This window comes from Hypanus sabinus, chromosome 13 (assembly GCF_030144855.1).
Source record: "Hypanus sabinus isolate sHypSab1 chromosome 13, sHypSab1.hap1, whole genome shotgun sequence".
NCBI classification, from domain to species: Eukaryota; Metazoa; Chordata; class Chondrichthyes; order Myliobatiformes; family Dasyatidae; genus Hypanus; species Hypanus sabinus.
The window spans coordinates 106,279,657-106,301,439 of record NC_082718.1 but is presented as its reverse complement, the minus strand read 5'-3'; the positions used below and the strand labels follow the sequence as shown (position 1 = coordinate 106,301,439).

Sequence of the window (21,783 nt, the reverse complement as noted above, 5' to 3'; positions counted from 1 at the left end):
GTTCTTTGAAGAGGTAGGCAAAAAAGGTAAATGAGGTTAGCGTAGTGGATGTTGTCCATATAGACTTTAGCACAGACTTTGACAAGGTCCCACATGGTATGCTGATTTGGAAGATTAGGTCCCATGGAAACCATGGAGAATTTGTTAAGCAGATTCACAATTGGTTCAGAGATGATTGAACATTGTTTCTTGGAATGGGGCTGGTGACTAGGGGGTGGGCCACAGGATTGCTGCCAGGACCCTTATTATTTGATATTTGTATGTACAATTTAGATGTGAATGCGCAGGACTGATTAGTAAATTTGCAGGTGTCATGATATTGGGCTGCATCACTATCTGGTTTTGGGGTGGGGGGCCTTAAAAGGTGGCATCCATCATTAAGGACCCCCACCACTCAGTTCCTGCCCTCTTCTCATTGTTACCATCAGGAAGGAGGTATCAAAGCCTGTAGGCACACACTCGGCAATTCACGACATATGCTGGCAGTATTAAACTGATTCTGATTCTATTGCTGATGGTGAAGGACATTACCATAGATTACAAGGGTGATGTTGATCAATTCGGGAAATGGGCTGAGGAGTTTTAAATGGATTTCAATACAAATAAGAGTGAGGTGATGCATTTTGGAAAGTCAAACCAAAGTAGGAGTTGTACTATGAATGGTAGGTATAAGTGGTGTAGTGAAACATAAAAACCTAATAGTACAAGTGCATGGTTATTTGGAAGTGGTATCATTGACAGACAGAGTGGTGAAAAGGTTGTTTAGCACACTGGTCTTCATTGGTCAGGACACTGAGTATAGAAGTTGAGACTTTTAAGTTGCAATTATATACGTCATTGGTAAGGCCAGACAGACAGACATACTTTATTGATCCCGAGGGAAATTGGGACACTGTGTATGGTTTTGGTCACACAGTTATAGCAAAGATGTGGTTAAAATGGAGAATGCAGAAAAGATTTGCATGGATGTTGCCAACACTAGAGGATATTAGATCTGGAGATGATGTTGTCCACAAAGTTCTTCAGAGGCCCACATCTTACGGTTGCAGTCATTTATTAGACGTTCATCATAGTACAGGTCAGAGAGGGTCTGGTGAAGGCAAGTAAGAAGTAAGTAACAGCAAGCTAAGTATATGCCTTTTTTTATACTGCAAACCTTCTGGAATGGTTTAGATGAAAAATCTGTTTAGCAGGTACTGTCTGAATCACATTTCAGCTTTGCAGACAAGGAGACTACAGAAGTTTAGAATCAAATGGATTACAAGTTACTAAAAGTTTATAGGAAAAACATGATTATACAAACATATAAGCAATCAAATGAAAAGGCTGAAACTCCAAGGAAAACATTAAAAACAACAATCTGGATCCTAATCCACCGTGGGCGAGACTGGGTTTTCATTCCTTGATATGTAGGAGAATGGGAGTGACCTTATAGGAATGTTTAAAATCATGACAGGATCATGATGGATTGTAGCAGTCTTTTCCCTAGGGTAAGGGAGTTTAGAACTAGGGGGCATAGGTTTAGGTAAAAGGGAACTGAGGGGCAACTTTTTCACCCAGAGGATGGTGAGTATATGGAGTGAGCTGCCAGAGTAATTAGTTGAGGCAGGTACAGTAGTATCATTTAAGAAGCACTTGGATAGATACATAGCGGAGTGGGGTTTAGGGAAATATGGGCTTAGATTGGGTCTAATTGGATGGGCACTATGGTCAGCCAAACAACCCAAATCCATGCTCTATCGCTCTGACTCTAAGATGGATACTGAGCCAAATATAAGCTATCTAAAGATAACCAATTATAAGTACATCTATTTATTTCCCCTTACATAGGCCTTTGTATCTGCGTGCAGATGAGGTCACAGATGGTTACTGTACAGAGGCGGTCTTGAGCAATGCAAGTCAAGTTGTAGAGGAATACTTCGTGGCACCTCCAGGTAAATGGCCATAGTTGATGATTTTTGCAATCAATCTTCATGAATGTTCAGATTTTCGGTATGTTCCCTAGTTGTAAAATGGAAATGGACTGGCTACCAAATTTTCATTGATAGAAAATAATCCCCATTGTATATTTCCCGATGCAAGATCTGCAGTTGCCATCGTTAACCAAAGAGCTTCTATTTACCACCTGGGACTCAAAAAGATTTTGTGGAGCAGGTACCAGACATAACATGATTCTGATTTCACCAAGTCTTCAGACATGGGCACTTAGGAGTTGTTATTCATGAGTTGAACTAGAAGTCAGAATTGTGAACGTTGTTGATTTTGTTGCATGTTCCACCCTATAGACACTTTTTCAAAAACTCTACAACTCAATATTATTTTTAAAATTTATTGTTTATATGATCCTGTACCCTTTTATACACTTGATATTTGTCAGTCTTTGTTAAGTATAGTTTTTCATAAATAGAAGCATGGACACGAAACGATTGACAAAGGAACTACCCCAACTATACTCCAGATTAATTTGTTGCTAACCTTGCATTATGTTATTTCCAAGTGATTTTTTTGTATTTTTTAAATCCCTGCACAAATAGAAATGAGACCCAATTTTTTCTGTTTATTCAAATATCCCACATGATTACTTCAGAATGAAATCAAAACATGATCTTCAGCAGATGTGACCTTTCTGAATGTGATCCTGTTTCTATTTTTAGTCTTCAAAGAGATTAAGAGCTCTGCAATACCTCATTTGTCATTGTTCATGGTGAATTTTAGTAATACGAATACACCAGGTCTCCAATCCAAGTTCTTCAGGACTGGACTGCACTTGAATATCAGATATGTTTGGGTAATAGGTATCAATGAATATCATGAAGACCTTAGAGAGACTTGTTCTAGAGCAGCTCCGGCCTGTGGTTAGGCCACACTTAGACCCCCTCCAGTTCGCCTATCTGCCCCAACAAGGAGTTGAGGATGCCATCGTCCTTCGTGCTGAATTGTGTCAACGCCCACCTGGACAAGCAAGCGAGCACTGTGAGGGTCATGTTTTTTGACTTCTCCAGTGCGTTCAAAACCATCCGCCCTGCTCTGCTGGGTGAGAAGCTGACAGTGATGCAGGTGAATGCTTCCCTGGTATCATGGATTATTGATTACCTGACTGGCAGACTACAGTATGTGCACTTGCAACACTGTGTGTCAGACAGAGTGGTCATCAGTACTGGGGCTCCACAGGGGACTGTCCTGTCTCCCTTTCTCTTCACCATCTACACCTCGGACTTCAACTACAACATAGAGTCTTGCCATCTACAGAAGTTTTCTGATGACTCTCATAGTTGGATGCATCACCAAGGGAGATGAGGCAGAGTACAGGGCTACGGTGGGAAACTTTGTCACATTGTGCGAGCAGAATCATCTGCAGCTTAATGTGAAAAAGACGTAGGAGCTGGTGGTGGACCTGAGGAGGGCTAAGGCACTGGTGACCCCTGTTTCCATCCAAGGGGTCAGTGTGGACACGGTGGAGGATTACAAATACCTGGGGATACGAATTGACAATAAACTGGACTGGTCAAAGAACACTGAGGCTGTCTATAAGAAGGGTCAGAGCCGTCTCTACATCCTGAGGAAACTGAGGTCCTTTAACATCTGTCGGACGATGCTGATGTTCTACGAGTCTGTGGTAGCCAGTGCTATCATGTTTGCTGTTGTGTGCTGGGGCAGCAGGCTGAGGGTAGCAGACACCAACAGAATCAACAAACTCATTCGTAAGGCCAGTGATGTTGTGGGGGTGGAACTGGACTCTCTGACAGTGGTGTCGGAAAAGAGGATGCTGTCCAAGTTGAATGTCTCCCATCCACTCCATAATGTACTGGTTAGACACAGGAGTACATTCAGCCAGAGACTCATTCCACCGAGATGCAACACTGAGCATCTTAAGAAGTCATTCCTGCCTGTGGCCATCAAACTTTACAACTCCTCCGTTGGAGTGTCAGACACCCTGAGTCAATAGGCTGGTCATGAACTTATTTCCACTAGGCATAATTTACTTGTTATTATTTATTTATGGTTTTGTATTGCTATATTTCTACACCATTCTTGGTTGGTGCGACTAACGAAACCCAATTTCCCTCGGGATCAATAAAGTGTGTGTCTGTCTGTCAGTCTTGACAATCTAAGATTTTTGTATACCTAGTGCAATTTTAACATGTTATTTTTAAATAAAATGTCTTTATGTAGCCAAGTAGTGTATCAAAGAAAATCAAAATCATTATGTACTTGCCCAGATACATGGCATCAATAGACTGCAGAAACTTTTTCATTTTGAAAATCTTGAATATGACATTTTTTGGCTGGAAGACCTTTAATGTGACAAGCAAACTGCTTGACCTTAATTTTTTTGGTCAAACCAGAACCTGCCTTAATGAAGGGCAGGACCCTGACTGATTTTTTACCCCCTTTCATATAAGCCAGTTGTAGATCTCTTGTTCTAACTTCTGCTTCTCCTAGAGGCTGTAAACATCATTTAAACATGCTGTAGTAATGCCACTCCGAATGTACTTGTTAATTTATTCTGTAAAATTGTTTCAGGTATTTTGGGCCACAAGTTAACCTCAAAATGTCACACCATTAGGCAGATTTACTTAATTAAACAATCAAGAGTCAACCTGGATCAGCTTGGTAGGCAATTCTGTTGAATTTATTTTTTTTTGAGCAAATGACTAAATACATCGAGGGCAGTGCAGTTCATGTGGTTTATATGGATGTCATTAAGGCCTTTGACAAGATCCTACGTGGAAATCTCCTATAAAAGATTAGAGTCCATGGGATCCAAGGAAGTTGGCAAATTAGAAACAATTGCCTTGGTACTAGGAGAAAGGAGGTGATAGCAGACAATTGCTTTTGTCACTGGAAACCTGTAGCTAAGTGTGCAAAACAGGCATTGGTGCTGCGACCCTTGCTATTTGTTATATACATTAACTTAACATTTGAATGTAAAGATACTGTGGAAGTTTTGGCATGGCAAGGGTTAAAATCCAGACAAGAAAGGTCTTTGAAGAGCATATCTTCCCTCTGCACAGCAGGAGCCTGCATCCATTTGGGATTCAGAGACAAGATAAGGATGTAAGCCACACACTTCAACTGAGGGACAATTATTACAAAGTATCATCAGTTGTTATCTTGTAGTTTCTATTGACTTTTAATACCTGTATAGTGGTGATTGAATTCGCAAATAAGGAATTTGAACATACACAATGTTATCTATTGGTTGATATCTGTAACTAACTAATCAATTCTGCATAAAAAGGGCATTTCTCTGTTCAGATTTGAGAATGGTGTGTTTTCAGAGTCCTATTAATCAATGACGACAGTATGATTATCAGTAATTTTCCAGTTTACATGAAAATTAGTGGTGTTCTGGATAATGAACGTAGCTTTAGCTACAGAACAATATTAAAAATATGCTAATTCTGATCAGTGTGAGCTGATGCATTTTAGGGGAGTTTATTAAAGGAGGGTAGGAGTACAAGTCCAAAAATCTTTTAAGGTGCCAGTACAGTAGATAAGGTAGTGAATAGCATGCAGGATGCTTGGATTGATTAACATGGACATAAAATGCTTCCACCCAGGACGGATATGATTATGCTGGAGAGGGTACAGAGGAAATTCACCAGGACGTTGCCTCAGACAGAATATATGCTAAACGTTTCCTTTTGAACAGAGACTAGATGTGAACTTGATGCAGATATACAACCTTTTGAGAATTCTGAGCACTTGAATTGTCAAGGCATAGGAGGCAGCGGGCCAAGAGCTGCTAGTAAATATAGGTGCTGATGGTTGGAATAATGTCAAGAAAGCAACCTCTCCCTCAACGTCACAAAGACAAAGGAGGTGGTTGTGGGCTACAGGAGGAACGGAGACAGGCTAACCCCAATAGACATCAATGGATCTGGGGTTGAGAGGGTGTATAGCTAAAAGTCCCTCTGCATAAACATCACCGAGGATCCCGCGTGGTCTGTACATACTGGCTGTGTGGTGTAAAAAAGCACAACAGTGCCTCTCTCAGACAGTTGTAGAACTCCCAAATTCTAAGAACTTTCTACAGGAGCATGATTGATAGCATCCTGACTGGCTGCATCACTACCTGGGACGGGAACTGTACTTCCCTCAATCGCAGGTCTCTGCAGAGAGTGGTGCGGACAGCCCAGCACATCCGGAGATGAGAACTTCCCACTATTGAGGACATTTACAAAGACAGGTGTGTAAAAAGGGCCTGAAGGATCATTGGGGACCTGAGTCACCCAACCACAAACTATTCCTGCTGCTACCATCTGGGAAATAGTATCACAGCATGGTACCAAAGCCAGGACCTACAGGCTTTGGAACAGCTTCTTCCACCAAGCCATCAGACTGATTAATTCATGCTGTTGCTACTGTAGTTCTATGTAATTTTGACTATTCTGTTGTACATAATATAAATTACTGTAATTGGACATTTGAACGAAGACGTAACGTAGAGATTTTTACTCATGTATTTGAAGGATACGTAATAAAGTCAATTCAATTCATGGCAGAACAAAGGACCTGTTTGTGCTGTATACTCTATTTTCATTGACATCCTAATTTTAATGCAAGTTGACGGTGGGAATCTGTCACCTTTTGTAAGATATTTATCTGCAAAAATCTATGAACAGTTAATATTAAATCCACACCTAAGTTGTTAATTGTTCAAATAATTGTTAATTATTTGAAGTTAATATTACCGGAAATACAAATGCTAGAAGCAAATTGCTGGTGATTCTGTAAATATATAAAGTTAACAATTGCCAAAGTTGGGGTGAGTTACAGTAATGGTCTATTTCATCAGATTGTACTAATGTAGTGAAGCCAGAGCTCTTGCTCAATGAGCAATCTGATGGAAAGTACACGTGCTAAGCTGCAAATTCATCCCCACTGACAACAGAAAATCCATGGGGCCCAAGAATCATAACGGAGCTGCTATCTTCAATGATTTTACAAGTATTATTTTGCTGGAAAGTGCCTAGAGGTAGTGAAATGACTTTTTTGAGCAATATGTACACGCGTGTATTATCAGGATTGCATTTTGCGTATATTTTAATATAAATGTTAATATATTTTATATTTTAATATAAATAAACATCTTTTAATTTCAGGCAATATTCCACTTCCACGGAAAGAGGAGAGAGATGACTGTCTTTAATATTCCAAATGGCAAACACGGACTTGCTGCTTTACGGGAGATACTGAATTCAAAGCGAACATTTCATTTCAGCAATCCACTAAAGACTGAAGTACAACAAAACTTTCATTTGAAAGTAAGGACAGTGCCATCATTTTTGAAATTTATTTAAGTATATTTCTCTTGTGGAAATGTAATTTGCTATGTCGTGGAGAGTTTACTAAGACAAATGCAGAAAAGAAACAGCTCGTTCATAGCATTCCTGACTGATCAAGCAAGCTGTAATATCACAACTTTGAGCAGGATCTAGATGCACACTAACACAATATGGATAGAACACTCTGCAATTACACGTTTATTTCTGAGATCTAAATAAGGCCAGACGGTGTTCCTCAGTAAAATGAAAGATGGTGTGGCTTTTTTTTTTCCCAAATGCTGTATCAGACCTGCAGTAACAATCATTTCATTCTCCTTTACACCCTTAAATATGAAAGAATGGAAATAAACTATTTTGAATCTTTTGAAGAATCACCATCCAGGACTGCACAGAACTTCCAACTTGCAAACAGGCTTAAGCAACCAGAGTACCCTTCATTAATTTAAAATTTTATCTGGAAGTCAGCACTGCTCATTGCTGGACTACTGCCACTGTAATGATGTTGAGAAGATGCAGCGAGTGGCCAGAGGTGCTGTCTAATATTAAACGGGCAAACATCTGTATCAACAGCAATATCCTCTATAACCTGAATATGGGCAACGTCTTCCTTTTTAACATTCACTTTCAACATAAACAAAGTTATTATTTTCAGTACATTTGGGTTTGATATATCAGAACAACTGTATTTGAGGACAACAGGCTCAGAAATAAGCATACCAGTTCCCTGCTATTTTTTATTTAATAAAAAGGGAAGTGTATAAGTTAGCTGAAGCCAGTAAAGATCAACACAGTCAATAATAAAAAGGAAAAAACAAGTTTATTCAAAGCATTGCATGAAATATAGAACTGAAGGAAAAACTAACCACCAGTGATGGAATGTAGATTTAAAAAAAATTGACTACCAAGTCCTCATCTATATTGGGGGGAGCTTCTGCTTTGATAGGGAGAATAACGACCTCTAGAAAGGGACCTTGATCTTGATCTCCCATAACTAGAACTTCTGGGTTTGTCAGCGCGAACTCGAATATAAGCAGTTTCTCCCTGGAAGAGAATTGAAGATGATTAGTAGCAGAAGCCAAACTTGTTGGGAAAGATTGGACTGCAACATTCAGATCTCGTGCTTCAATAATACAGTACACTAGGCAGGAGGAATTTACCAAAGGTACTCCCGGTAATTTATCAACCAAACATCTCTAGGACCTTTCTTGGAATTCCAACTGATATTTAAGAGGATAACGTTCTGTCTACTGACCAAAAGGGTTAGGTAAACAGCTTGGGTTCCTACTAAATATATGCTATTTTACAAACTGCCCCCACTTCAGCAATACAACAGAATCTCAAAAAGGGCACAGAGTGGCTGATGATGGAAGTTGGATGGTTTCTCCTTGCTGTATCCATTAGGATTTTTGAGAGTTTAATATCAAGGCTTGTTATTAACAGAGTAGTTCTTAATTTGCTTCTAGCTGCTATGTACCTAACCTGGGAGTACTTTATATAAATATTTAATATCTGAAGGAAATACATTCCTATCACTTAGTAAAAATAAACTCTACAAGGTCCCAAATTGTTTAGCTCATAATCCCAATGTGTTAACTGGCAAACAGACCAAAGTGCATCTGCTGGAGTGGCAGCAGAGTTACAATTAGACTGCATGTTTTCCCTACCTCTGCTTTTTAATCAATTGGGGTTTTTTTTTGCAATATTTGAAAGAACAATAAGAAAAAGATGCTGCTGTCATGTAAGCATAGGTGATTCTGGCCATAATCCATACACAAAATATACAATAGGAATTACAGAAAAGGGAACAATTTTGGGAAGAAAATACATAACATATTCTATATAAATTAACAATGAAAGATCTCGATATTTTACAGGCTTTCCAAGTCTAAAACCATTAAGACCGAGCCGAGCCAAACCAAAGCACGTGCCTAGTCCCGATGATTGATTTGAAAAGATGAGGCACAGTTTAGTTAAAGTTAACATAGGTATTTACAGACTCGAGAAACTATACAGGGAAAAATCAGAAAACAACTATTTTGGATTTGCCTTCGTGGATGAATTGAAAACCTGCTTGACATAGTGGAAACTACAGGTCTAAAGTGAATGGAATTGTCACCAAAATTAGTATTGATGAAACTGTTGGGTGTTTTTAGGGTTTCAAATGTTGCTGTCTTTCAAAGCTCCATAGGTTAGAAGGCAACAAATGTAACCCCAACGTTTAAGAACGGACACAGAGAGAGACCAGAGACAGAATGAACATGTGGAACTATCGACCAATAGTCCAGACATCAGTATTGGGAAATGCTAGAATTTATTGAGCAGTATTAAGAAAATAATATCAGGACTGGACAGTCAACATGGAGTTATAAAAGGATAATTATGTTTAACAAATCTGAGAGAGATTCTGAAGACGAAACTACTGGAGTAGATAAGTGAAAGCCATAATGTATTATTTATAAACATTTAGTAGATACATTCAGTATATTTTTGATAAGGTTTTGCATAAAAGATTAAAAATTCAAACTTGATGTTGTAGATTGATGGTTAGCTGAAAGAAAATAGCATGAATAAATGGGCTATTTTCTAGTTGTGAAGCAGTGATTAATGGGACAAAGCTGAGATCTGTGCTGAGGATTTAGCTGTTCATTTGGATCAGTGTAATACAACCCACCCACCTTTACTGAAGATACAAAGTTTGGATGGTTCTGAGGGAGTTGTAGAGAATATAGACGTACCAAATGTATGAGCATGGACTTGACAGATAGAATACAAGTGTAGAAAATAAAGTTATCCACTTTGCTAGAATAAAAGAAACCTGAGAAGAGTTTGTTAGTATATATTTCCTTCAAATGGTGTTTAAAAGACGCTAATATTCATAGGCCTGAGTGTTCTTATACAGAGCCTTGAAGAAGTATTCAGCTCATAATCCTTTGTTCAATGAGTATTACAACCAGGGATTTTGATCAATTTAACTGAAAATTTTTATTTGCAAATCACGTGCTTTTTAAAAAAACAGTAGTACAGCCCAAAAATCAGGGAACATTGTAAAGCATGTAAAACTAAAAATTCAAAATCTGAAATGTCAGTTTAAAAGCATTAATCACCTCTCGCAGCTATTATAACCAGTAGTCTTTTTGATCGGTCCATTGGCTTTGCACAATGTAATGGAACAAAATTTTCCCATTCCTCCTTGCAAAATGGCTCAAGCTGTGCCAGTTAGTTGAGGAGTGGCGATGGACAGCAATCTTGAGGTCTTGTCAGAGATGTTCGATCAGGTTAAGGAGAAGACTCTGAATGAGCCACTCAATAGCAACTCCATGGTTGCTCTGGAAATGTGCTTTGGGTCATTGGCCTGCTGAAAGACAAACTTCCTCCAAAGTTTAAGTATTCTGACATGAGGCTAGCACGTTTTTATCCAGGATCTCTCAGTATTTAACAGCATTTGACCTCCCTGCTGCTGAAAAGCATCCCCATAGCATGATACTACCTCCACCATACTTAACAATGGGGATGGTGTTACCTGGCTTTTGTGCAGTGTTAGATTTACACCCCACATACTGCTTAGTGTTGAGGCCAATAAGTTCCACTTTGGTCTCATCTGATATACATATTCATTGAAAACACCTGATCCTCCAATTTTCTACATCAAGGAATTGGGGTGAGTTGGTGATTACAAAGTGGAAGAGTACTTTTTCAGCCTCAAATTTAGACTTTCAATTTTTACTAAATTGTTGACAGGTTTTGAAATTTGTTTTGTAGACTAGCTCAAAAAATTCTACTTTAATACATTTTAAATTTAGAAATTGAGACAGTAGAATGTGAAAATAGTGGGGGCTGAATTTTTTCCAAGGCACTGTATATGAATCACTGAAAGTAACATTTTAGGTACCACAAACAATTTGGAATGTCAGCCTTTAATGCAAGAGAGTGTCTTGTTATACCACTCCAATTATTTGGACCCGAGTGAGACCATACTTGGAATATTATGTATAGGATCTGTTCTCTGTCGGTACAAAAATATACAAGACAGAATGAGTGTCATTCGCCAGATTGATTCCTGGATGGGTCCTTTGCTCTATAAGAGATTAAAAAGAATACTTTATAGGGATTAGAGAAGAACAAGAAGCCATCTTATTGAAACATAGAAAATTCTCACAAGACTTGACAGGGTACAGGAATGAATGATGTAATAATAATGAATGAAACATAGAACCTGGGGTCACAGACTCAAACTCGGGGGTTGGCACTCAGACAGCGACAAATCTTAGGAATACTCTGACCAAGTGGGTCGTGGAATATTAATATAGTGAGAATCCAGAGGTGGGAGATAGTGCAGCAACATGAGATCAAATTTTAAAATAAGTCAAGACCTTAGTGAATAGTGCAGCAAGAATGGTCTATTCTTACCTCTGTTCTTGAGCCAGTTTAGTGTTACAGGTATTGTTACAGTGTCTCATCCAAAATAAATACTAATCAAATTAGACCGAGAGAGTCACCACTTTTAAATTGTAGCCATCGTGCACACTTGGGCTCTAAACAATTTTGAGAGTGACCTCAGCTAAATTCCATGAGAGCAAATGTTATTCTGTATCCCAAATTCTGAGGCAGTCATTTGTGAATTCACATAACCCACATTATGTAAACCAATGAACATCATGGATCAAATCTGATCAAAATAGGACTCAGCAACAGGACTGGCAGTGAACAGCATCACTAATACCCATATCTTGTAAATTTTTTAAAAGCACACCCGGAATTAATACAAACCAACTAACCTGATGAGAACGGAACTTTGTATCGTCAAGCTTCCTTACTGCATAATCCACATCTTCTTTACGGAGGAATTCCACCACTCCAGCACCTTCTCCCAAAACATCTGCATAGCAAACATCACCAGCTTCTCGCATGTGATCCTTCAAATCCTGCCAACTGCCAGAGGGTGGTAGCCCTACACAGAAAAAGATGGAAGTATTAAATTCTGATAAATGAATTGGGATGTACTGAATGTGCAAGCCCTAATGATTTTTAATTCAGAATACTATAAAAATGAAGAAATAACTAAAGGGAAGTGAGCGTTTACGTAATCACGACTTTTCCAAAGTTAACAGGAAAAATACACAATAAAGAGGATATTTAGTCTTTCCTATATGTTGTGGTACTTGACTATCTCCTATACTAGCATAACTCCTATATAGGACTATCTCCTATATAGCATCTCCTATACTAACATTAATTTGCAGAATTTATTCTCCAGTCACATTAGGAGTGAATACTCAAGCAACAAATCTAACCGCATTTTAAATGCTGGTTAAGAAAAGGGTTCACGTGGGTTCATTTTCACCCAAAGAAAGTATATTTGAAATATACAGGCCAAGTCCTGTGATCTTTTCATATTGTATTAATCGCTTTCCAAGTGCCTGAAGTTCCAGGGTAGTGAAGATGCCAGATGTGGTTTCAGCTGTTCTCAGTTTCCCTTCCCCAGAACTTATAATTCATTTCCAGATGTTTCATTTTTAACATGTCAGCTCGTTCCACAAGTGAGACAGACCCAAGTATACAATTTGTTCAGCTTTGAGAGTAACGGCTACAGACCATTAAAATAGCAAATCAACGTGGAAAAACTTATCAATGTCCAGCATAATTAAGCAACATCTCTGAAGTATCAATCCAGAAGGAATGTCCTTTATTGTAACATTTTCTTCAGTGTTATTGAAACAAATGGACCTCACATTCTTCTTCTCTTCATTAAGATTGAAGCATCTGTCCAAGGTTAATCAGTCATCAGAATTAAATTTAGGGGCAAAAACAGCAACCCAAAAGGGACTGGACAGCACAAAGTTGAAAAAAAGATCGTCTTTTCCCCTATGTGTTGATTGACACAATATAAAACATTTTGTTTTTACATCAAGGAATCAGTGGTACCTTGAAATGAATCATATCAAAATATAACAAGTGCTGATACAATTGATTTCAGAACCCTTGGACTAGAGGAGAGAAAATTATCAGGATTTCCCACTCGAGAGATATTCATTAAAATGCTGGAAGGGGACAATGGATGAGGACTTTGTCACTATGGCCTTCAGAGGGTAAAACAGGTTGCTGGCCGGGCTCATCTCAAATTGAAAGGCTTTTTTTTAAAAAAAAGATACTTAAGATTCCTGTGGTATCACAGTCTTGCAAGTAATCAATGTCTAGAGGGTGGAGGAAACAACTGGCAAGAGAGATTTTTAAAAGACTTTCTATTCTTTTTTTTAATGAATAATTTTCATGCATGATTTTTAAACTAGAATTACCGTGGCAGTGCACTGACGATTCCAAAGGATGGCAGAAATAATGCACTCGCTACCCTGTGTGTTTGTAGTTCTGTAGCAGAATAAGAATGTATAAATCTCCACAGGAAGCCTCTTGTGCCAATGATCTTCATCCACAAACATATGAAGTTGCTCGATACCAGCTGTGTCCAAATCTTTGTGTCCAAACTTAATTCCTGGTGCACACAGGGTTCCGTGCAGTCCAATATAAAGACTAAATGGGCGTTCCAGTTAATTTGCTGGATTAACAGATGTTGATATTTTCATTGATGGTTTATCAACAAGCAGCCCATTCCAAGCCTCCCAGTTCATAAAAATCATACAAAACATACTAGAGTGAAAAGAAAAAAAGTTTGCTAAGGTTGTTGGTCAGCATACGGAAATTCCAGCTTTAAAAGGACACTCTACACTAATCGGTTTTCCAATTCTACTCAGCTCTTTAGAAGAAAAACATTGGCTCTTAAACATGAAATGGAAAACAAAAACGCACCGGAGACAATGACCCTGAAATCTGATCTGCGGGCTGGTGGTCCTGGTCTTCCTCTAGATCCACCGCCGATTCCGCCAATTCCTCGGCCTCTCTGGAACTCCACGCGTAAGCGATAGACTCCATAATCATACCCATTTCTTCCATAGACTGCGTCTTGTGCATCTCTGCCAATGCAAGGGGGGAGGAAGAAGTTAAGCCACAGTTTTCCATCTATTTGGTAATTTCTTCCTTATGTGCAATGCAACGAAAGATCCAGCCATTGGTGACATCAACAGGAGTTCTATAATTGGTTTATTTATTTCAGATGTTTCATAGGCCGCCCAGCTGAGATGCTTATGGATGGTCCTGTTGGCTGTGCTGTTCCACAGGCTGCAAAAAGTAAACAAGCAAATGAACACTAAACCTAAGTTGTAGCTCAATCATGAGAGAATTTGTAAATTTATCAAATAATTAGGCCTGTGATGGGAGGAGCTTCTTCTGTGTTTGAGAACTTAAGACAATCATTCCAGCACGCAGAAACAGTACACAGATGACTTTCCAAAGTAATAGAACTACACCAGATAAACAATATGGAGGTTATACAAGGACTAAAAAAGCACCATAATACTTTTCATATTATATCCAATTTAACAGCTGAAATGTATGATTATGAATCTGACTTTCAGACTGTGTCCAGGCAAATTATTTTGAACTGCATTAAAAACAAAGCAAGGCACTGCTAGTAAAGTTACAGGGGTAGGCATGTTGCTGAATGGACAATTGAGAATACATTAAGGAGTTGGGAAGTAAAAGCCAATAAATCTTGATTTATTATTACAGCTGAGAATCACAACTTTCCCATATATAATTAAGGTGAACAAATACATCTTCATTATATACTTTAATTTTATTTATTTTGATACAGACCAGTAACAGGCCCTTCCAGCCCTACAAGCCTGTGCCCCCCAAATTACACCCATGTGACCAATTAACCTACTAACCTATATACCTTTGGAACACGAGAGGAAAACAGAGCACCAGAAGGAATCCCAAGCAAAATCCTTACAAACAGGGCATGAACTGAACGCAGGTCGCTGGCACTATGAACATTACACTTACCACTACACTACTGTGCCATCCCCAATATTTGTTGTTCAAGGCAGTCTTACAAATGGATCTAAATAAGCTTGGGCGGAAAAGTCACTTGGCACAGTATAATCATAGTTTACAATCTGCTTTGTCCTCAACAAGACCTGAATAAATTAATGTCACCAGACTAACTTAGATACACCTCACCTGTTAAGCTAATGCACTCTTTAAAGATGTAAACAAATTATTAACATATCAAATTGAAAATATGTTCTAAAGTGCATGGAAGGTTATACAGCATCTGAAGAAAAAATACAAGTTAATATTCAGTTTTGAATTTGTCTTCTCTTTTTGAATACTGGCCAATTTGCCATTTCTACATTTTAGTCAGGTTTGGATTGCCAGTTCATGCTAACAGTTCACTGATCAACATTTCAGCAAAAACCCCAGATGAAGATTTAACGAGTACACAGCCTAGCCTGTTCCATGACAACAACCATCATAACGATCATTTTAACATAGCAATCTACTAACTGATGAAAAATAATTTTTATGGTTCACAATCTACCAAATAAATAGCAGGATAACTTGTATTTAACACTTTTTCAGCCAACCAGAATTTCTAATCAACCTCAATGCAGTCCTTTGGTCCTGAATGTTGACTTGTTGTCTGTACTATCTATTGAAAGCAGTATGCACCTTGTACCTCACAGAAGCAGTCATGATCTGTATGCTAATTCCATGAGGGAGGATGTCACCAACTAAATATCCATGAGGGGGCATCATTGCCCAGCCAAACTTAAGATGCAGATCATAATTTTCCAGCAGCTATTGCTGGAAATTTTGCACAACTTTATACAATTAAGGCTTAAACGTTTTAGTTTTTAAAACCATTTATAAAAGCAGTTGCAGAACATACCAATAGAATTGAATTAATATTTTCATTGATTTTTCTTCCAATAATTTGATTTAGAGATATAGCACTAGCCCATACCTCTCTGGAATGTAGGAGGAAATAAGACTGAGTCATTTGGTCTCCTCCGCCTATCAGCCATTCAACAATACCACTGCCAACCCCATATCCTGTAATATCCAAAAACTTTGAATCCTTTTAGAGTGTAAGCTTCCACAACCTTTTTAGAAACAAAACTCCAAAGATTCTTCAGCCTCTGTAAGGAACCTTAATATGACTTCACATTTTCCAATATTAGATTCCATCTGCCATGTCCTCATTCACTTGATGTCCTCATTCACTTATAATCACTGCCATGTCCTCATTCACTTATAATCGCCATCTGCATTTTCTTCAAAACCCATACTGCCAGCTATATCATCGGGAAAAGAAAATGCATTACACTTGATTTTCCCATCCAAATCATTGAGCTAGTTTGGGAAAAGCTCAAATATTACAGATAATTATGCCACCCCACTAGGCCTATCTTTTTCATTGTTTTATCTCTCAACCAATCCTCATTCCACGTCAGATAATTACTCCCAATCCCACATGCTCCAAATTTTGATGACTTTGTGTGACACCTTAATTATTGGTGGTAGGGAAATCAAATTCAAAGTAAAACTTATTAGCAGAGTACATATATGTCACCACATACAACTCTTGTGATTCTTTTTTCCTGTGGGCATACTCAGCAAATCTATAGAATAGTAACTATAAACAAAATCAATGAAAGAGCAAGGGGACAGAAGACAACAATGTGCAAATGCAAATACAAATAAGTAGCAATAGAGCATGAAAAAAGATTAAAAAATTCTTATAGTGAGATCACTGGTTGTGGGAACATCTCAATGGATTGAGTGTAGTTATCCCCTTTTGTTCAAGAGCTGGATGTTTGAGAAATAGTAACTGTTCTTGAACCGGGTGGTGTGAGACCTGAGGCACTTGCACCTTCTACCTGATGGCAGCAGCGAGGAAAGAGCATGGCCTGGGTGGAGAGGACCTTCGATGATGGATGCTGCTTCGCTACAACAGAATTTCATCTAGATGCGCTCAATGTTTGGGAAGGCTTTACTCGTGATATACTGGACCAAATCCAATACCTTTGGTAGGATGTTCTGCTCAAAAGGCATTGGTGTTCCCATACAGGCTGTAATGTAGCCGGTCAATACACTTTTCACTACACAGCTATAGAAGTTTGTCAAGGTTTTTGTTGTCATGCCGAATCGCCACAATCTCTGAAGGAAGTAGAAGTACTGTCATGCTTTCTTTGCAATTACATTTATATGATGGGTCAGGACAGGTCTTCTGAGTTAGTGACATCCAGGAATTTAAAGTTACGGAACCTCTCCACCACTGCTGAGGACTGGCTCACAGAGCACTGGTTTCTCTCCCCCGAAGTCTACAATCAGTTTTCTGGTCTTGCTGACATTCAGTGGGATATTGTTGTCATGACACCACTCAGCCGAATTTTCAATCTCCCTCCTGTGTGCAGATTCATCTTTTGATAAAAGCCCACAGTGGAGTCATCAGCAAACTTCAGTGAGGTGTTGGAGCTGTACTTAGCCACACAGTCATGGGTGTAAGAAGTGACTTGAAGAATATTCTGTCATTCAGCAATGATGAGGCCCAGCACCTGAGCGATAAAGACAAAGCTAAATCATTCAATGCCATGTTCATTCAGAAGTGCCAAATAGATGGCTTTCTCATCATCACAAAGCCAATCTCTCACCAACATGATTAAATCCACAAATTAACTCCAAATGGCAGGATGACTGGCTGTGACACACTAAGGAACCAGGCAACATCCCACAGCTGCAATACCAAAGATTTGCATTCCAGTACCAGTTACACTTCTAGCCAAATAATTTCAGTTATTTACAATACTGGGTTCCACACCACAATATGAAGATTGGTCCACAATTGTCACTCTTGCACCAAGCATGGATGCCAGATCTGAATTCCACAGTGATTATTCTTGACATCAAGGCGGCATTTGATCAATTATGACGTCAAGGTATCCAAGTAAAACAGATCAATAAGCAAAGGGAGAGTATGCCATACCTCACAAAAAGGATGATGGTGATTGGACGTCAGTCATCTGGCTACCACCTTAACACCAGTGTCCCGAGGCCCAACTGCTGGGCCTAGAAAACAATGGTATCCTTTTATCAAAAGATTAAGAGCAGCAACTTAGTTGATGATCATTCAATATTCAATTCCTTTCACAACTATACAGCAAATGAAGTCTTGTACTGATGCTTGTAAGCATTAAAAACACATTTCTACCAAACATATATTTGAGCCACAAATTCAATTCTTGAATCATTTCAGCCCCATCCAATTTGCATGTAGAGCATTACAGCACAATACAGGCTCATTGCCCCATGATGTGCCAAACTTTTAACCGACTCCCAAGATCGATCTAAACCTCCAATCCACACAAGCCCTCCATTTTTCTTTCTTTACTTTCGTTACTTTGAGAAGTCAAATTTAAGAGGAAAGTACACAGTTGATGGCAAGACTCTTAATAACATTTATGGACCCCAAGATTCCTCTGCACAACTCCACAGTTAACTGAAAATGCCAAGCAAGTAGACTGGGTAATAAAGGAGGTATATGGTATGTGTCCTTTATTGGTCAGGGCACTGAGTATGTGGTTCAGGAAGTCATTTTGCAGTTTTAAAAATAGTTTGGTCACACTTGAAGTACAGTGTGAAACTCTGGTCACCTCAGTAAAGGAGAATATGGAGGCTTGGGAAAGGATTCAGGTTGCCTGGATTAGAGGGTATGAGCTGTAAGAAGAGGTTTAACAAACTTGGGTTGTTTCTCCAAAGAGTCAGAAGAGACCTGGAAGAAGTTCAAAAAGTTATGAAAAAGTACAGATAATATTATTTCTTTCATTTCGTATTTGCATAGTCCGTTGTCTTTTGCACACTGGTTGAATGTCCAAGTTGGTGCAGTCTTTCATTGATTCTGTTATTGTTCTATGGATTTATTGAGTATGCCCACAAGAAATATAAGTCTCAGGGTTGTATATGGTGATACATGTGATAATAGATTTACTTAATAGAGCAAACTAAACAAATGCAAATTTGGACAATTTGAAAAATGGATTCAATACTGAACTTCTTTTGTGCTGCAAACTCTTAAGACAGATGTTCTAACTCTGCTTTAGATTTTATGAAATCTGAAAACACAGCCAGTTGAAAAGGCAGGGAATTACACCAGCTCTGAACAACTCAAAACCAACACCCTTACCTGAGTTAGAAGCTCCACTGCAGAAGTTTATATCATGCACAAAGATAATAATCTACAACAGTTCTTGGGAAATTTTGTATCCTCAAATTTATAAGAAACAGGTGTAATTTACATGTTCAAACATTCAGATGAATCAAGGACATTTGAAGAGTAAGGCAGACCTTCAATTCCATAGCTATTCACCTCCCTAGAAAAATAACTAGCAAGTCTCATTATTACTACTTCTGTGATTACATATCATATAATATGTACTGCACGTATGCACAACTACACATGAAGCACCTTACAAGTTTGGGAGTTATCAGAAAAGCCACTTAATTGCAAGGTTTTAGTTACGATTTGGTCACAACGGCAGTTCACATTTCACTTTGCAGATTTTAGCATCCAGCAGAACAGAACTGAGGTCTACATTAAGCTAAGACAAAGTTCCCCAAAGGGTCAACAAGAATATTTATTGCCCAGCACACATCTGAATCAGTGCTATCTCGAAAGTTAAGAAATCAATTTGAATGAGCGCTACAATGACCAAAACCATCTGGGCAGGACCCACCAGGCTTATTTTTAACTTGGTGTCTGCCTACCCTACACCGTCAGTTCAGATTTTTTGAGAATAATCAAGATTGTCTCTGCAGGAAAGACCATAAGGATCACAAACTAGTTTCGAAGGTTGTTGAAGACTTCAGGAATGATTCTGAAACTATTGAGGGAAAGAGTAAAGGAGAAGTGGTTAGATGCTAATTCTCCCATCCAGGTAAAGAGCTTTCTTCACTGCATACTCTAGAAGCAAATCACTGTCCACTCCAATGGGAAGAAACCCCAGGCTCATTCTAATTTCAAAACTCAATTCAAGTGAAAACTGGATAGATTTTGCAGCGCTTAAGATATTTTGAAGTTATGCTAATAAAATATAAATCAGCACAAGTCTTTAATTTAAAACACAAAACATAAATGTTAATATCCGTGTTAGTATTTTTCAACTGACATGTTTAGAGCTTGAATTAAAAATGTGGAATGAATAAACGAAATGGGAAAATTTTAAATCTTTATATGTAATTAGATAGAATGAATCTGATTCAATTGAGATTTATGGAAGATAGGGATGAAAAGATGGATGAGGCGTGATCGTCTGAAATTAAAGGTGGGGAAAATCAGATAAAAAGATTTAACCAAATTTGAAATGCATACATGGAGAACATAAACAAGTTTGATCAGGGACTGAGAATTTAGGATGTTCCTATCTGTTTGGATGGTCAGCAGGCCAGGCAGCATCTACGGGAAAAAGAGTACAGTCCACATTTAGAGTCGAGATCTGTCCTGATGAAGGGTCTGGACCCTAAACCTGGACTGTACTCTTTTCTGTAGATACTGCCTATCCAGCTGAGTTCCTCCAGCACTGAGAGTGTATTGCTTGGATTTCCAGCATCTGCAGATTTTCCCTTGTTTGTTTGGATAGTGATGGCATTGAGAAGGGAAAGTGTGAATGACACAGGCTTTGGTTCTGGACTGGGGGTGTAATTGAGAGACCCTGCGAAGGAAGGAGACAATAGCCTAGTTTCGGGAGCGGGTAAAGACAAGACACAAGAAGGGTTCTCAAATGGTGGAGGGTGAGGTTGGGAGAGGGAGAGAGGCAGTAAGTGGTCGGATTCGGGAGCCGGACGAGGCAGTGGGGGAAACCAGCCCAGTTAGGGGCGAGAAGCCCATGACTGAATGTTGGAACAGTGGCTTTTTGTTCCGCAGGGTCTTTCTCTGATCCGATGTCTGAGGCCTGCGTGGCTCCGCCGTTTACCTGGGGTCCTCGAACTCCACAAAGGCGAAAGGCGGGGAGCCGCGCTTGTTCTTCAGGTCGATATCCCGGATTTTTCCGTATTTATAGAAGATATCCTCGATGTCTCGGATCCGCACGTCGGTCGGAAGGTTCCCAACGTAGATACGGTTCTCGCCGCCGGATGGGCCTCCCCATCGGTAGCCGCCCGACATTTTCCCCTCAGAATAAGATCCCTGCAATGAAAGAAGGTAAAGTGAGTAACAGCTGAACACCCTCCCCCCCATGCAGCCACGCCAGTCTGGGCCAGGCCCCGCCGACTCACCGGTCTCGCCAGAAATCGGCCCCGCAACGCCGACTCGGGCCACCATAGCAGCCCGCCGACGGAGACTCACCCGAAGGTCGACGGTCACTACGTACCCGGCTTTTCCACGCTTCTGGTTCCGAGCAGGCCGCAGCTCAAACCGATGCCGACCTTGCTTCCCGCCGCTTCTTGTTCGGCGGCCGGCCGCACGAGGGCGGTGTGGCCTCGGCGGCGGGTTAACCCGAGCGACGCCGCTCGGACCAGCTCAGCGCCCGTCCTCCCCTCATGCAGGGGGAGCTGGAATTACTTGTTTTCGCGGTTCTCAGGTGGCTGATGTGGACAC

The 21,783-nt window shown here is 39.5% G+C and overlaps 2 protein-coding genes across 6 annotated transcripts in view; one reads left to right on the top strand and one right to left on the bottom strand.

Annotated features, from left to right (window-relative positions):
- Window positions 1–12,175, top strand: part of gatc (glutamyl-tRNA amidotransferase subunit C) — a 24,593-nt gene extending 12,418 nt beyond the window's left edge. Inside the window, exons 4-6 of one of the 2 annotated variants that reach the window (XR_009515473.1) lie at window positions 1,831–1,934; window positions 7,110–7,271; window positions 12,038–12,175. Coding sequence is in view for 1 of the 2 variants with exons in the window: in XM_059988366.1 (XP_059844349.1) it covers window positions 1,831–1,934; window positions 7,110–7,156 (151 nt within the window). In the remaining variant the exon portion in view is untranslated. Of the gene's footprint in view, window positions 1–1,830; window positions 1,935–7,109; window positions 7,563–12,037 lie in introns of those variants that run through there. The other variant, XM_059988366.1, reaches the window with a different exon arrangement.
- LOC132404245 (serine/arginine-rich splicing factor 1B-like) lies at window positions 8,088–21,783 on the bottom strand. Of its 4 annotated transcripts, none has more exons than XM_059988364.1 (5): window positions 21,462–21,779; window positions 21,161–21,372; window positions 14,094–14,257; window positions 12,068–12,240; window positions 8,088–8,333 (listed from the first exon to the last, which is right to left on the bottom strand). In XM_059988364.1, exons 2-5 carry the CDS (start codon window positions 21,349–21,351, stop codon window positions 8,202–8,204), a joined length of 660 nt encoding a protein of 219 aa, XP_059844347.1. In that variant the 5' UTR covers window positions 21,352–21,372; window positions 21,462–21,779; the 3' UTR covers window positions 8,088–8,201. The 4 variants fall into 4 exon arrangements, 3 of the variants coding, with proteins under 3 accessions (XP_059844347.1, XP_059844348.1, XP_059844346.1); XM_059988365.1 differs by having other exon boundaries at window positions 21,532–21,779; XM_059988363.1 differs by having other exon boundaries at window positions 21,557–21,778.

Bases quoted from the DNA above. Each gene is read 5' to 3' on its own strand.
- LOC132404245 (XM_059988364.1), bottom strand. From the start codon at position 21,351: ATGTCGGGCGGCTACCGATGGGGAGGCCCATCCGGCGGCGAGAACCGT. The intron at 14,258-21,160 runs GTAAACGGCGGA...TTGCATTGGCAG, and splicing joins GTGGAGTTCGAGGACCCCAG to AGATGCACAAGACGCAGTCT. The intron at 12,241-14,093 runs GTGCGTTTTTGT...TTTTCTGTGTAG, and splicing joins TTTCAGGGTCATTGTCTCCG to GGCTACCACCCTCTGGCAGT.